General features: G+C 39.2%; 2 protein-coding genes across 3 annotated transcripts in view; one reads left to right on the forward strand and one right to left on the reverse strand.

Moving 5' to 3' along the window:
- Nucleotides 1-4,576, reverse strand: part of TMTC3 (transmembrane and tetratricopeptide repeat containing 3) — a 55,815-nt gene extending 51,239 nt beyond the window's left edge. The window contains exon 1 of one of the 2 annotated variants that reach the window (XM_021092778.1): nt 4,309-4,576. The gene's annotated coding sequence lies outside the window, so the exon portion shown is untranslated. The remainder of the gene's footprint in view (nt 1-4,308) is intronic. The other variant, XM_021092779.1, reaches the window with a different exon arrangement.
- The window catches only part of CEP290 (centrosomal protein 290), an 89,941-nt gene continuing 79,978 nt past the window's right edge, over nt 4,707-14,669 (forward strand). The window contains 8 exon segments of the mRNA XM_021092777.1: nt 4,707-4,858; nt 5,494-5,623; nt 5,776-5,853; nt 7,112-7,181; nt 7,721-7,767; nt 10,118-10,261; nt 13,924-13,977; nt 14,597-14,617. Of these exon segments, the coding sequence (XP_020948436.1) occupies nt 5,522-5,623; nt 5,776-5,853; nt 7,112-7,181; nt 7,721-7,767; nt 10,118-10,261; nt 13,924-13,977; nt 14,597-14,617 (516 nt within the window). The 5' untranslated portion in view covers nt 4,707-4,858; nt 5,494-5,521.

The following is a 14,669-nucleotide window of genomic DNA, read 5'->3' on the forward strand; positions in this document are numbered from 1 at the left end:
TTTTTCTTTTGTCTTTTTGCTATTTTTGGGGGCCACTCCCGTGGCATATGGAGGTTCCCAGGCTAGGGGCTGAATCGGAGCTGTAGCCGCTGGCCTACGCCAGAGCCACAGCAACGCAGGATCCGCGCCACGCCTGCAACCTACACCATAGCTCACGGCAATGCCGGATCGTTAACCCTGAGCAGGGCAGGGATCGAAACTGCAACCTCATGGTTCCTAGTCGGATTCGTTAACCACTGTGCCACGACGGGAACTCCGAAATCTGAGAGAGATTCTTTGCCCCTTCTGCCATGTGAGGACGCAGTGAAAAGATGTCCTTTATGAACCAGGAAATGGGTCCTCACTAGACATTAAATCTGCTGATGCCTTGATCTTGGACCTCCCAGTCTTCAGAACTGTGATAAATAAATTCCTATTGTTTATAAACCACCGAATCTAGGCTATTCTGTTACAGCAGCACAAACTAAGACAAGGAACTTCCAGTTCTTTTTCTAGGCATACAAGCATATTTACACAGATGCACATAGTCTGCATGGATGCAATGATTGATATGTCTGCTTACCAAAATGGGATGTCCACTACACATGTGTAAAGAATCCAAATGCAACTGAAGATCACTCATGAGCACCTTTCAGACACACAAAACAATATAATTCCTTCAACAAAACTACACTGGGTGCTCACTTTTCCTAATATTTCAACAGTACAATACGGAAAAAAACCTATAGGAAAATTTTACATGAAATCTGTGAATTAGCCTGGAAAGGAAGGTCTTCTCGGCTCAATAATTTCATGATTATATCTTCCTCAATAAGTAAAACTTTGGACTGCATGGTTTGCAAAGTCTGTATTCACACTGACTCCTACTTATCTTTCCAGTCTCCTCATGTTGAAAGAAGACAAGTATTTGCTTGCTGCACAGTGATTCCTCTCCATGAGAACGAGACAAAACAAAATATTTACTGTTCACAGTGGAGACCACACTTCTCACAGCCATGTTTTATGTTAGAAGCTTGAAAAGCTGCCATTCATTTTCTTGATAAGGCAGCATAAAAGGAATAGAAATAACATCTAGAATATAGGTTGATTGGGTCAGAGAACAGAGGTAGCAATTATAAAAGGCAAGTCTTTCTTGTGAAATGATTTTGGTTAGATAAAACTGCTCATAAAACCACAGAGATGAAAGAAGGCAGATCCAGACAAGTGTTCCTGCTTAGTAATGCCATTTATAGAATTATCGGATACTTTCTTTTGGTGAAAATTGACTGATTCAGAAAACCTCGGAAAAATAATGGTATGGTGGCGTTTCAGTGATTTTCCTGAAAGTTACATGTAGTGAGTGACTGAACTAGAACTTGAGTTAAATTTCTTGGTTTACAGTTAAGCACTAACACACTATAGTGCATTAGAACCTAGAGCTTAGCTAACTTGTTTCCTACTAAATCCCCAGTGTCAAGGTCAAACACAGTGCATAAGCTCAAAAATACTGTTAGAATGAGTAAAATAATAAAACTTAAGCAAGAATTTGTATTTAGTCAGGACTATATAATTAAGATCTGGGTTACAACCTTTGCTTAACTATTAGGAAATTACTTAGGTTCTCCGAACCTGTTTTCATTTCTGAAAAATGAAAAAACTTATCATAAAGCCAGGAACATGGAGTTCCTGAGAATACAAATATGCATGAGAAAGTAAAGGAAGTAAGGGCAGAAAACATTAATGCAGCCAAAAAGAAACTAGTAAATAAATAAATAGAAAATAACAGTTGTAATGAATGAAAAAACAAGAAGAAAAATAAACTGCTGAAGTAAAAATAACAGATTACTACTACAGTTTTAAGCATAGTAAGTGACATAATAATTGCTCCAGAAATATTTGCTTTCATCTCTACCTTCCCCTGCTAAGTCATGCATTAAAAATACTGACATGGAGAATATATAATTCAAATTTTTGAGTAAACAAAGTTACATAATTAGAATATGATGATATTTAATATAGACAGCAAGACCAAAGAACACGCACTTAACAAGTACTGGTTACCACTGTGCCTGAAAAGGCAGTACAGCAATTATGAGTATGTCCTTTAGCCAAAAAGATTTGTGTTCAGTCATACTATTTAAGTTTGAGCAGAGTAACTAGCCTCTCCAAGCCTCAGCTTCTTAACTTAGTTGGAAAATGAGGACAATATAAGCAGCTATTTTATTGGATTATTATGATGATCAAATGAAATAATGAAAAAGCTATACTAATCAAAATTGTTCGCAACTGGCATAAAAACAAACACACAGACTAAGAGAACAAAACAGAAGGCCAGAAATAAAGGAACCAAGAATATACAGTAGGGAAGGAATAGTCTCTTTAATAAATGCTATTGGGAAAGCTGGAGAACCACACGCAAAAGAATGAAACTGAGCCCCTATCTTACAATGCTCCCAAAAATCTACTCAAAATGGATTACAGAATTGAATACAAAACCTAAAACCATAAACTCTGAGTAGCAAAGCTAGGGGGTAAGTTTCCTGACATTGGTCTTGGCAATGCTTTTTTTGGACTTGAAACCAAAGGCAAAGGCAACAAAAGCAAAAATAAGTAAGTGGACCTATGTCAAATGAAAAGCTTCCACACAACAAGGGAAATTATTAACAAAATGAAAAGGCAACCTACGGAATGGGAGGAAATATCTGCAAAAACCTATCTGAAAACAGGTCAACAGTCCACATATAAACAACTCACACAACTCCACAGCAAATGAACAAAATCTGGTTAAAAAATGGGCACAGGAGCTGATCCCAAAGAAGACAGAGAAAGGCCAAAAGGTACATGAAGAGGTGCTTACCATCCCTATTCATCAAGGAAACGCAAATCAAAACTACAATGAGATTTCCAATTACTTCACACCTGTTAAGAATGGTTAGCATCAAAAAGACTAGCGGTAACGAGCGTCAGGATGGGGAGAAAAGGGAACACGTGAGCACTGTTGGTGGGAAGGTAAACTGATGCAGCCATCGCAGAAAACAGGTTCCTCAAAAAATCAAAAATAACTAAGATACTACCCGGCAATTCCACGTCAGAGAATAGATAGGAAGAAAACAAAATCACTATTTTGAAGAGATACTTATTCATTTAGCAATCTTTATAGCAGCCGACTCATGGAAACAACCTAAGTTTCAATAGATGGCTAAAGGAATAAAGAAAATGTAGTATATGCACACAATGGAGTATTTTTATTCAGCCATAAAAAAGGAACTCTTACCCCCGGTGACACCGTGGCAGCAAAGAAGGACCATGAGGGCATAACGGTAAGTAAACTCAGATAAAGACAAATATTGTGTGATCTCATTTCTATGGAATCTAAAAAAACTGAATTGATAGAAACAAAGACCAGACTGGTTAAAAGATACAAACTTTCCTTTATAAGATAATTTCTGGGGATACAACGTACAGCACGGCTAATAGGTTAAAGTACAGTGTTCAAGTGTCTCACCTTTCAGTAAAGGACGAGATAAATTTATCATCCCTACAAATGTGATGAATGTGTTTAAACATATCTCACAAAATCACTACATGTATTTTCATTTTGAGTTATAGCTACTAAACCGTTTGGAAAGAAATCCATTACTTTGGAACGTAAACTTCAGTATCAATTACAGGGGAAAAAATAAAGTTCTTAAAAAAAAAGATAAAGACGGAGAGGCACTGGTTCAAGAGCAGAAAATGTCATTTGGATTTCAAGTTTACAGCTTCTTAAGAAATGGTGCATTATACTCCAGAATGGCTGGGAGCGGCCCCAAGAGCAAAACTTAAACACACCTGAGAGCTGGCAACACCTGAGAAGGCGTTCACACGGAAGGACATCCTCGGTCACCAAGCCAAGTGACCGCAGCATCCTGGGGGCACCTGAGGCCCCTCCTCTCTCCACCCTGAGTTCTAAAGCTCCCCCTTTAGAGCCTTCGCTCTCCGTACAAGCTCCTCAACCCTCAAGTCCTGAAATCCGCGAAGGTGAGGTGCCACAGGGAAGGGGTCCGGGGCCAAAGGATGCGGTGCCGTCTTCTCCATTCTCCCCTCTCCCTCCAACCGTGATCGCGGCCCTCCCTCCCCTGTGCGGAGACAGATCCTGATGCCCACGAAGGCAAACTTTTTCTTCTGATAGAGGGCACCACCTGGGGAGTCGCCGGCGAACGCCCAAGGAGAGGGCGGGGTCGCCCCACCTCTTCGGACCCGGGCCGGGCCCTCCGGTCCCCCGAAGGCAGGAGCTTCTCTCCGCCCCGACGGCGCCTCCCCCGCCGCCGACCAACAGCCCGACCTCACCTGGGAGCGGTCCCACCAGGGGATGGCTTAGAGAAACCTCAGGAGGAGCGTCCCAGCGAGCGACGCCACCGAAGGCACGGTCATGGTCTACCTTGTTCAGGTCCCCGGCGCAGACACGCCTCAGCCGCTCCGCCTCCGGCCTCCGGATGGTTCCCCCGCCGCCCGGGTGCGGGCGCAGCCTCCCGCGCTGCACGCCGGGAACGGCCTACCTCCACTTCTCAGAGGCTTCAGGGTCCTGGACGCCCCAGCCGCCCAGCCGAACTGCACTCTGGGACTTGGAGTCCGCATCCCACGCCTTCTCCCCGCTCTTAACGCAGAGTCCCGGGACCCCGCGGGAGAATCTAAACGTAAAGCATCGCCCACCGTCGTGAAATGTAGGCGCCGCTGGCATCCGGGCTCTTGTTCCGGCCTCGGTGGGGTGGGGAATGGTGTCGCCTAGCAGCCGCCGCCGCTGTTGCTGGCTCTGCACGAGTTGGCGGGATCCAGCGTCCGATGGGATTGGAACCGCCCGGGGCCAGAGCGGTTGGGCGTGGCGGCGGGGCTCGTTTGGGTGGGTGTGGGAGCTGGTCGCCAGGCCAGGTGTAGGTGGCTAGATCCTAGTGAGCGCGAGCAGATTCTCTTCCCACGCAGGATCTTTAAGGCTCAAGGCCCTAGTGCTTCCCCGCCCCTTCCTTCGCCTTAGGTCCGCAATCTGGCTGCTTTTCTCTCGCTTCAGCCCTGGTTTTCTCGACCCAGCTGCGCTCATTTCAATCATTTATTTCCTCTCTTTCTCTTTAAAACAAGCAGACACACACACACACACTCCTAGGTCCTGTTTGTCCGGATCGGGAGTAAATTTCTGACTTCCAAGCACCCTCTCTCTTGGCGACATTAGATGTTCCCGCGCCTTGCTGGTAAGGGAGGGCTTAGAGGAGGGGGACTCGAAATCTTAGTTCTGACTTAGATTAATTTAAGCGTGGAAGCCGTCGTGGTGTATTTAGCCTATAAAATACCTGAAGATTTGTCGCAACTGCTGTAATTTTGATCCAGGCTACTTTACTTAGACATCCGTTAAACAATTAAGGAGCCATAGCTTTTTGCTAACACCATAAAGAGTTATAATAATGTAATCTGTAAAAACTATAAATTATTGTAAAAGGATTAATGCTGTTTACCTTGAAAATGCTAATACTTGTTTTATTACAGAAGGTAAGGCACAGTGACAAAATTCAAGATGTCACCCAATATAAACTGGAAAGAAATAATGAAAGTTGATCCAGATGAGCTGCCTCGTCAAGAAGAATTGGCAGATAATTTATTGATTTCCTTATCCAAGGTACTTCATTGGTAAATAATGGATAGGTACATACATATAACTACGATTAATCTACATTGGCCCTGAAATCGCTGAAATGTACAATTGGAAGAGTTCTTTTATTTTGCTTAAGGGTTATATAATATGAAGTAGTTGCTTTTCTCTTTATTTAGGTGGAGGTAAATGAGCTAAAAAGTGAAAGTCAAGAAAATATGGTACACCTTTTCAGAATTACTCAGTCACTAATGAAGGTTTGTATGCAGTAGGTTTTAATAATAGCTTTGACTATTACAGTGTAAGAATCTGTTCTTATATATGTTACTCTCTGTGAAAGTACTTTGTGCTATTTAAATAACCACTAAAAAATGGGGTATCCTCAAATGTTGATTAAGAATTTTAGGTGCCAAACAGCTAATTTCTGCTCTCAAGTTATTAAAAGAATGTATAGGGAAGGCAGAATGTGTATGTTTAAAAAAGCATAGGGAAATCCTGTGTTAATTATGTAATGTAATTTGTTAGGTAGCCTACTCTTGGTATTTGTTAGGAGGGGAAGAGATTTAAGTGTGAGAAGACCTTATAAAGGTCAAAGACTGATGAGTAGTTTTAGGTAAGTGTAAGGCAGTGGTAAAGCATTAAGGAGATTCTACAGCTGGAGGTTACCATACATATAAACCTGGGAATAGAAAACAGGCATAATCTTTACCGTTGAGATAAATGCAGAAAGTTTACAGTAGTTTGTAGAGGAAACAAATGTTGGTGTAGTTTGGAATAGGTATATCTTATGCTGTCAGCAATTAATAACCATTAAAAAATTTTGAGCTACCACTGGTAGATACAAAAACATACCTTAAGAAGTTAAACTAGTTATGTTCAAAGGACAAGGTGAAGGGAAGTGAAGCTGTTTGGAAGGAAGTAAAACATAAAATTATGGGTTAGAATAATGAAAATGAGAAGAGAAAAGGAGTTCTCTTTGAGGCTCAGTGGTTAACCTGACTAGTATCCATGAGGACACAGGTTCCATCCTTGGCCTTGCTCAGTGGGTTAAAGGATCTGGTGTTGCTGTGGGCTGTAGTGTAGGTCACGGGTGGGGCTCGGATCCTGAGTTGCTTTGGCTGTGGCTGTGGCTGGCAGCTACAGCTCTGATTTGATCCTTAGCCTGGGATCTTCCATATGCCGTGGGTACGACCGTCCCCACCCCCCCCACCCCCCCCCCGCAAAAAAAAAAAGGGAGAGAAAAGAGAGGCAGGTAGTAAAAGAAACCTTACAAAATGGAAAAGTTGTGATAATAGATATGTCTTAAGTGATAAAGAGGAATCAAAGATGTTAGGAATCTAGAAATTATTGCCTTTGATAAGAAAATCATCTATTCAACAATTATTTGCTGAATGTCTCCTTATGTGAGGCATTTCAGAAACTAAGTATTGGGATAGCAAATTTTAAAGTCTTTATTTTCAGTGCTTGCATTCTAGTGTAAAGTCATTCTGAAATAATTTTTTTTTTAATGTTTAGATGAAAGCTCAAGAAGTAGAGTTAGCTTTGGAAGAAGTTGAAAAAGCTGGAGAAGAACAAGCAAAATTTGGTAAGTGCCTTGGGAAAAATTATTATGGTGTTTTAATAGTGAATTGCATTTATTTACTGAGCCATAGAGAATTAACTTTAATATATTCCATAAAATGTGTATACTGGTTATTTTGAAAGATTTTTCTATAATTCCTATTTCATGGATCAGGTATAAAATCGTTGTTTTCTTAACTTATTACAAACATGATGGAATCTTTAAAAAGAATTAATTTTGGAGTTCCTTTTGTTGCTCAGCGGTAACACACCTGACTAGTATCCATGAGGACATGGGTTTGATCCCTGACCTCACTCAATGGGTTAAGGATCCAGCATTGCCATGAGCTGTGGTGTAGATCACAGATGCAGCTTAAATCTGGTGTTGCTGTGGCTGTGTTGTAGACCGGCAGCTGCAGCTCCAACTTGACCCGGAGCCTGAGAACATCCCTGTGCCCTAGAAAGACCAAAAAAAAGGATTAATTTTATTGTTTTATTGAAATTTATTTAAAAGTTTTTTTTGAGATGACTTTTACCTATTGAAACATTTCTTTTTTTTAATAGAAAATCAATTAAAAACTAAAGTAATGAAACTGGAAAATGAACTGGAGGTATGTTCTTTTATAGTCTTTAGGATGTAATTGTTATAAATATTTTCAATTATTATTTTCAAATTTTTGCTTTGCAGTTAGCTGGAAAAATCACAGGATATTGTGTTTATAATTGTTTGTTCAGTATATATTTCACCTGCCTATGCCTGTACCTTATGTTGTACCAAGGATTGCACATCCAGTTGTGAGCAAAATAAAAACACTGAGTAACCTAATGGAAATTACACTCTAGAGAAACATATAAAAAAATTACGACAACTCAGGTAGAATATGGCTTTTGGGAATTTGAGGAACAATGATAGAAAGGAATAGGAGAAGAAGTAGCTTTTGAGAAGGCCAAGAGTGAAGATGTGAATGTGTTTGTTAAGGAACTGAATACATTGAGATTACTGAGACTGTGGGGAAAGCGTGTGAGGTAGATGGGTTAGTCTTTCTCCTTTGTAACAGGAGGGGAGGAAGAATGGATGCCTACAGGAGCTTTCTTATGTTTGTAGGTTCAGTGCCTGGAGTTTGAGAGGACGGAGAGGGCCTCTGCTAAAACTAAGAGTGGGAGATGTGTGGTCACGTTGTAAGGAAGTCAGATAAAACCTGAAACGTAGTGGAGAATGAACTCGAGATTTCAGGATCTGGAGTCAGACAGTTAAGTTCAAATCCTGCTTCTTTAACTCTTTAAACTTGGATGGTTTATGTTGTATTCCTTACTGTATATGCAGCTTCTAGGAAAATCCCCGTCATTGTCAACAAATATTTGTTAAGTGAGTTATGAAATCAGATCGGTTCTGAGTTAGTGTTTAGCAAGGCAACTGCTATAGAGTAGAGGGACAGGGCAGTTGGCGATACTGGTAAGAAAGTGGTCAAAGTGGTGATTATGGAATCTTAGTAAAATAGGCAGCCAAGATTGGGGTGGCGGGGAGGGATGAGGAAGAAGAATCAAGGAATTAAAGGTTCTTATGAGGTAAAGGACAGATACACTGAATAACTGGGGAGTGTTCCTGCTCGGACCAAGTCCTAGTGTGGGGATGCGAGCGGAAGGCTATGGTGAATTCAAGAAGCAAGTGAAAAAATCCAACGAAGCAAACAGACCAGAATAAAAGTTATATAGATGTGGAAATTGCTTGGGGTGCTTTATATGAAAAACTGTTAGCTATGTGCCAAAAATTCTCAAAAGAATTTTGTGAAGAAGTGACTGGGAAGTTGGTAGTTTGCTCTGTCATAAGAGGGTGGTGATCAGATGGCTGGATATCATGTGAGGGTCAAACCGTGGGGGCTTTTACAGGTTGGTGGAGGAATGGCAGCCTAGAGATTACACAGTGGTGTAAATCAACATGTGCTCTTAACCGTGAGGTACATCGAATATGAAAGAATGAGCATCTCCCAAAGGAATTAGTATACTAAGTGAGCCAAATTTTAGCTAAAGCAAGGAGACAGAAAGGATGACTCAGTAAAAATCCTGGGGATGTTAAATATTAATTTATCTTGGAAGAGGATTTTCTTTGAGAGCATATTGCAAAGGCTTTTGAAGGAGGTAAAGAGTAAGAAAAATTTCGTTAAGGTTGAAGAGTAACGGGATTGGATGGTGAAGAGATGAATGTGAGACAGATTAAATGACCAAAGGATTTGATATTTTGGACCATGACTCAAACTAACAGGAGTATGAAGCGAAATGTATTTAGTCTGCTGCAAGATTTTCAAGGTTATCCAAGTCTGGACTGTCCACCGTGGCAGCCCTAGCCACTTGTGGCTGTTCACATTTAAATGAATTACAGTGACAATTAAGAAATCCGTTCTTTAGTTGCAGTAGCCACATTTCAGGTGCTCAGTAGACACTGTAGATAGTGGCTACTGTATCGAGCAGTGCAGAGAGCATTTCCTTTATCCTAGAGAATTCTTTTAGATAGCACTGGTCTGAATAGTCGGTGGTATGAGAGAAAGGACAGATTAAGAGCACCATGCATGGGTCAGTGACTAGGGAGGATGCCCTGGTGGTTTGTAGCCTGGTTTTAGAGCTGCAGTATTCAGGGAAGGCCCAGGTAATTTATCACATAGATCACTCTATACCTTTGCAGGTTACCCAGGAGCCTGTGGCCCAGTGGCTATAACAGAGCCTAAGTGATTAACAGTCACTTCGTCGTAGCTCTGAATGGCTCAGGAACAGCTTAAGGAGTTGTCAGCTTGTGAACTAAAGCTTAAATAAGCTTAATTAAAGTTTTTCCTTAAACAGCATGATTTTAAATATCTGGTACTGATTATGATAAGATTTAAAGTCAGGATAATTACTTGTTTGTTACCGATTCATTTGAATCTCCCAATATAATAGGATTAATTTATACATTTGGTTTATTACTTTAAGATGGCACAGCATTCTGCAGGTGGACGTGACACAAGGTTTTTACGTGATGAAATTCGCCAACTTGAAAAGCAGTTGGAACAAAAAGATAAAGAATTGGAGGAAATGGAAAAAGATTTGGGGAAAGAAAAGAAAGTTAATGAACAAGTAAGGCACATTTTTTTTCAATGAATCATAACTGTTCAAGTTACCTTAAACACTACATGTTTATGCTTTTTATAATTATTAGTAATGATACCAGTTTTTATGTTTTATGTGAGAATTGATGTATACTTATCTCCAAAGAACTATATCACAGTTCATCTTGTCGTTACACCTTTAAAATAGAATGGATCAGGTACTTCTGGCAAGACTATGACTAGAGATGAATTCTTTACATTTGGAGGTACAGTTTTCTCAGGATGTTAGAATTGTTTACATAAAGTTGATGATTTGGTCTGGAATATTGGTATGGGCAAATTAGTAGGCATTCAAAGCAGTTCATTGTCTTATTTGTCATAGTTTATTTTGGGGCAAAAGATATTTGTATTTATATTAGTAGTAGACCTGGAAATTAATTGTTTAATGATATATTCATTAATGATCAGATTTCTTATTTTCAGGTGTACTCACCTTATGTAGTATCCAGGTTCTTACAAAGTGTTAATGTTACCATTTTGTAAATCAATTCATATTTTAAATCAGGACATGTCATCTTTTATACAAGCATGGTTTACTATTATGTCTTATGTTACACTTATTACTTATAAAATAATTCATGCAATGTTCACTTCAATTTAGTTTGAGGGAAAAAATTCTATTTTTGCAGATAAATTTGTATTTCCTGTCAGAAAATAGTATGTTCTCTATATTGCCTAAGTGAACTTCCAAAATTTGATGCCTGTGTGAATTAACTGTCAGTGAACTTGGTACAAAATTTGGTGCCTACACATGTTAACTGTTCCGTCCCTGATGCCCAGAAGCTTTCTCTACTTTTGTGTCCTTTAGAAGGTCAATGTTGTAGCACATCCTGATAATCTTTTTTTGTCCATTGTTCTCTTGGAAATCAGTGGTTATAAGTTTTAAGTAAACAGTAGTGATGAGGAGATTACATTGCTATTTAAAAAGACTCCATCATAGACTGATTTCTTGATGTGTCTATTTTATTATGTTGTCTGGAAGTCCTGTAAAAGTGAGCTATCTATACAGTTTTTGCAGTGGAAAAAGTATGGATTGATGCCACCTAAATCTATACATCTGTTAAGTTTTACTGAGTAATAATCCACTTACAGACATACAGATTTCTTAATCACGAGGCTTCATCCTATGCTCTACAGTAGTAGAAATGCCAGGGAGATGTCTGTCTGTGTGGTGTTCTGATCTCCTGTTCTTTTGTCTCGCTCATGTATTAACTTCTCATCATTGGTAGTACACACTGTTAGTTAATCAGGACTACCTGTCCATTCATATCTTCGGACTATCTTTACTCATAGGCACACACAGACGGTTTGAATACATGGTTAATCTACATTCGTAGCTGCTAGATTCCTTCAAATAGAGTACGGATATGATTCACTTTGGCAGTTTTTCTTCTTTGCTCTTTACCAAGTTGTTCAGTTTTACCGAGTATTTATTTACCGAGTATTTACTAAGCATGCCAGAGACTGTGCTGGATGCTAAGGATACGGTGGGCAGTGCTCTTCTGCTGCTTAGTGATGTTCAGTTTCAATAATAAAGGTAACAAAAGATAACATGATACTCGGCATACCTAAGGTCATAAGAGTACTCTGAGGTACTCTGGGGAGGTATATCGCAGTTTGTTTTGGGGTTCCAGAAGTGATCCGTGAACTGTGACCTGAACAAGAGTTAGCCTGGCAAAGGGAGTGGGATGTACATGATGGTTAAGGAAAGGGCCTTCTAGGTAGAAGATAGAGTACTTGCTAAGACCTACAGGTAAGAGATGTATTCAGGAAATTACAGTCATTCATTCTGGCTGGAATACAGTTGAAAATAACTAGCATAGAGTCCTTCCTTTGTGGCAGATGCATGACTACATTAATTCATTTTTCCTCATTTGATACTTACTTGAGAGAAGTGACATTTCCTCCATGCTGCAGATGAAGAAACTGAGATTATAAAGAGGAGCTAACTGCCCATGGTTACACAACTAGTTAGTGATAAAGGCAGGATGTATTTTCTGTGTTCTCATCCAGGGTGCTGTCACACACGCCCAGCTTTAACAGTCATGATCATCTATCTGGAGAGATAGGCAAAGTCTAGTTCCTGAGAAATTTGGTCCTTTTTCTAAAAGCAATGAAGAATTTCGAACACAGAGATCTCATGATCAAATTTCTCTGCTTTGTGGAGAGTGGATTGAAGGGGGCCAAGACGAGTAAGGAGACATTTGTGCGAAGTCAGACAAGTGTGATGATGGACTCAATAAAGTAATACTGAGAGGGATTGGGGACAGAGACCTGTTGGAGAGATGTAGGTGGAATCGAATATGATGCGTGACTGGTTGTTGGTGGTGAGGGAGGAATGGGCGGTCTACCTAGTTTTCTGGGTTGGGACGCTGGATAGGTGGGTAGCGCCCTTCACTTAGAAAGGACACCAGGGGAGTTTAGAAGGTTCGTGATTATTATTTGTTTTGTACATGTTGAGGTTGAGGTCCATGCATGTATATTCAAAAAGATTACCTGTGGATATGAAATTCCTGAGAGACATTGGGTAGATGGTAAGAATTTCTGGGTCATCAGCGTAGATGTTCAAGGTACAGAAGTGATTGTTAGGCAGATCTCTGAGGTAATGGGAAGAGGTGCTTCAGGGAGCAGCCCAAGAAAGGACAAATACCAAGAGCATGGTGTTTCAGAAAGCAAGGGAAGAGAGCATCAGTAATGTTAAGTCCTTTGGCCTTAAGTTCTTGGCACTTTTCTTCTTGTTAAAATTTTCCAATTCAAAACAGACTGGGACTGTTTCTTAACTCCCAGATGGTAATAATAATAGGTGAACATCTAAGATTTATATAGCACATTGCCATATAATATATAATTTTCATAAAGATTGTAAGAAAAACAAAAAATATGCGTACAAGTTCACCAGTTAACACTGTGCCACATGTGCTTTATCTGTCATCGCCTTTGTACGCACCCATTTCTCTCTTTCACCTCTCCTCTCCTCTCTTTTTTGATGAACTATGAGAGTTTCAGATATCATACTTTATACTTAAGTATTTCAGTGTTTTTCCACTGAAAGGAGAGGTACTTTCCACCACAATTACTTATAAATTAGCATACTCAGGAAATGTAATATCAATTTAATACTGTTGTCTAGTAGGTGGCCCGTCATTAGATTTCCTCTTTTGGCCCAATGATGTCCTTTAAGTCTCCCCAACCAATATCCAAGCATCCATGCAGCCTTTGAACCATTATATTGTACTGCTTTGTATTTCTAATTTAATGCTCAGTAAGAGCAAAGCATATTCTAGCCCTGACAGTAGAACTGCAAAATGATAAGGATCTTGGATAGAAGACAACCCATTATTAGGTTTTGGGCTGGGGAAAGAAGGTCATGTTCTTATTGTCTGTATCCTTTGGTAAGCGTTTTTTTGTGTTTGTTATTTGTTTTATAATCTTTTAAATGCAGCCTGCTTAACTGTTTCTAATCCTTAGTTTTCAGAATTTGGGGATTATTATTCATGTCTTGGATCGATATGAAGTCTTTAAGTAGTTAAAGGTTTTCTACTTTATTTGAGAAAAAAATGAAAGCCTGGCATTGTATTAAATTACTGCTGAATTTTATCTTATTTATTTATTTGTTTCTTGCTATTTTAGTTGGCTCTTCGAAATGAGGAGGCAGAAAATGAAAACAGCAAATTAAGGAGAGAGGTTGGTAAAAAAATTTTAATAGTTGTGCTTGAACAAAGATACTTGATAAAAAAGTTTTCATAAATTAATTCTGTAACCAGAACTACAGTTGTCTAAGGAATTGATGTTTTTACAGTGTGATTTTATGAAATGACTTTGACTTAGGTGAATTGAAAATAATTCGAAAGATCGGGTTATTAAGTACTACATTCGTCTCTTAGGTTTATGTGGGTAAATTAAATCTTACTTTGTTTTTTAAGCTGATCTTTGCTAGTTTGCCAACTGAATATATGACTGAATTTCTGCCTTATTTCTCTTATTTTGCCCAGAAGTCTTTTAAAACTTTTGTTTCTCTTGAAAATCTTTTAAGTTCTGATTATTATTTGGTTCTTCTGAGCCAAATAATATTTGTACATTGTTTATTCTGATAGTAGTTCCTTTGAATATAATCTTTCTAATGTAATCAATATGTTTTTTTGTTTTGGCTTGTAGTTAAAATTCTTGCTTTCTTTGGTTATCCAAAATAATATCTCATTTTCTTAAAATTTCTCCTCTTTGTTTTCTTTAATTTCTAATTATTATATTTAATTATATATTGCTTTTCTCATTTCTAACTACCTTTTCCTGTCCTTTTCTGGAGAACAAACGTCTAAAGAAAAAGGTGAGGCTTTAAGGGTGGTAAAACCTTGGGGTTTTACAGCTGTGTTTTGAGA

This window comes from Sus scrofa, chromosome 5, assembly GCF_000003025.6.
Source record: "Sus scrofa isolate TJ Tabasco breed Duroc chromosome 5, Sscrofa11.1, whole genome shotgun sequence".
In the NCBI taxonomy this organism is placed as follows: Eukaryota; Metazoa; Chordata; class Mammalia; order Artiodactyla; family Suidae; genus Sus; species Sus scrofa.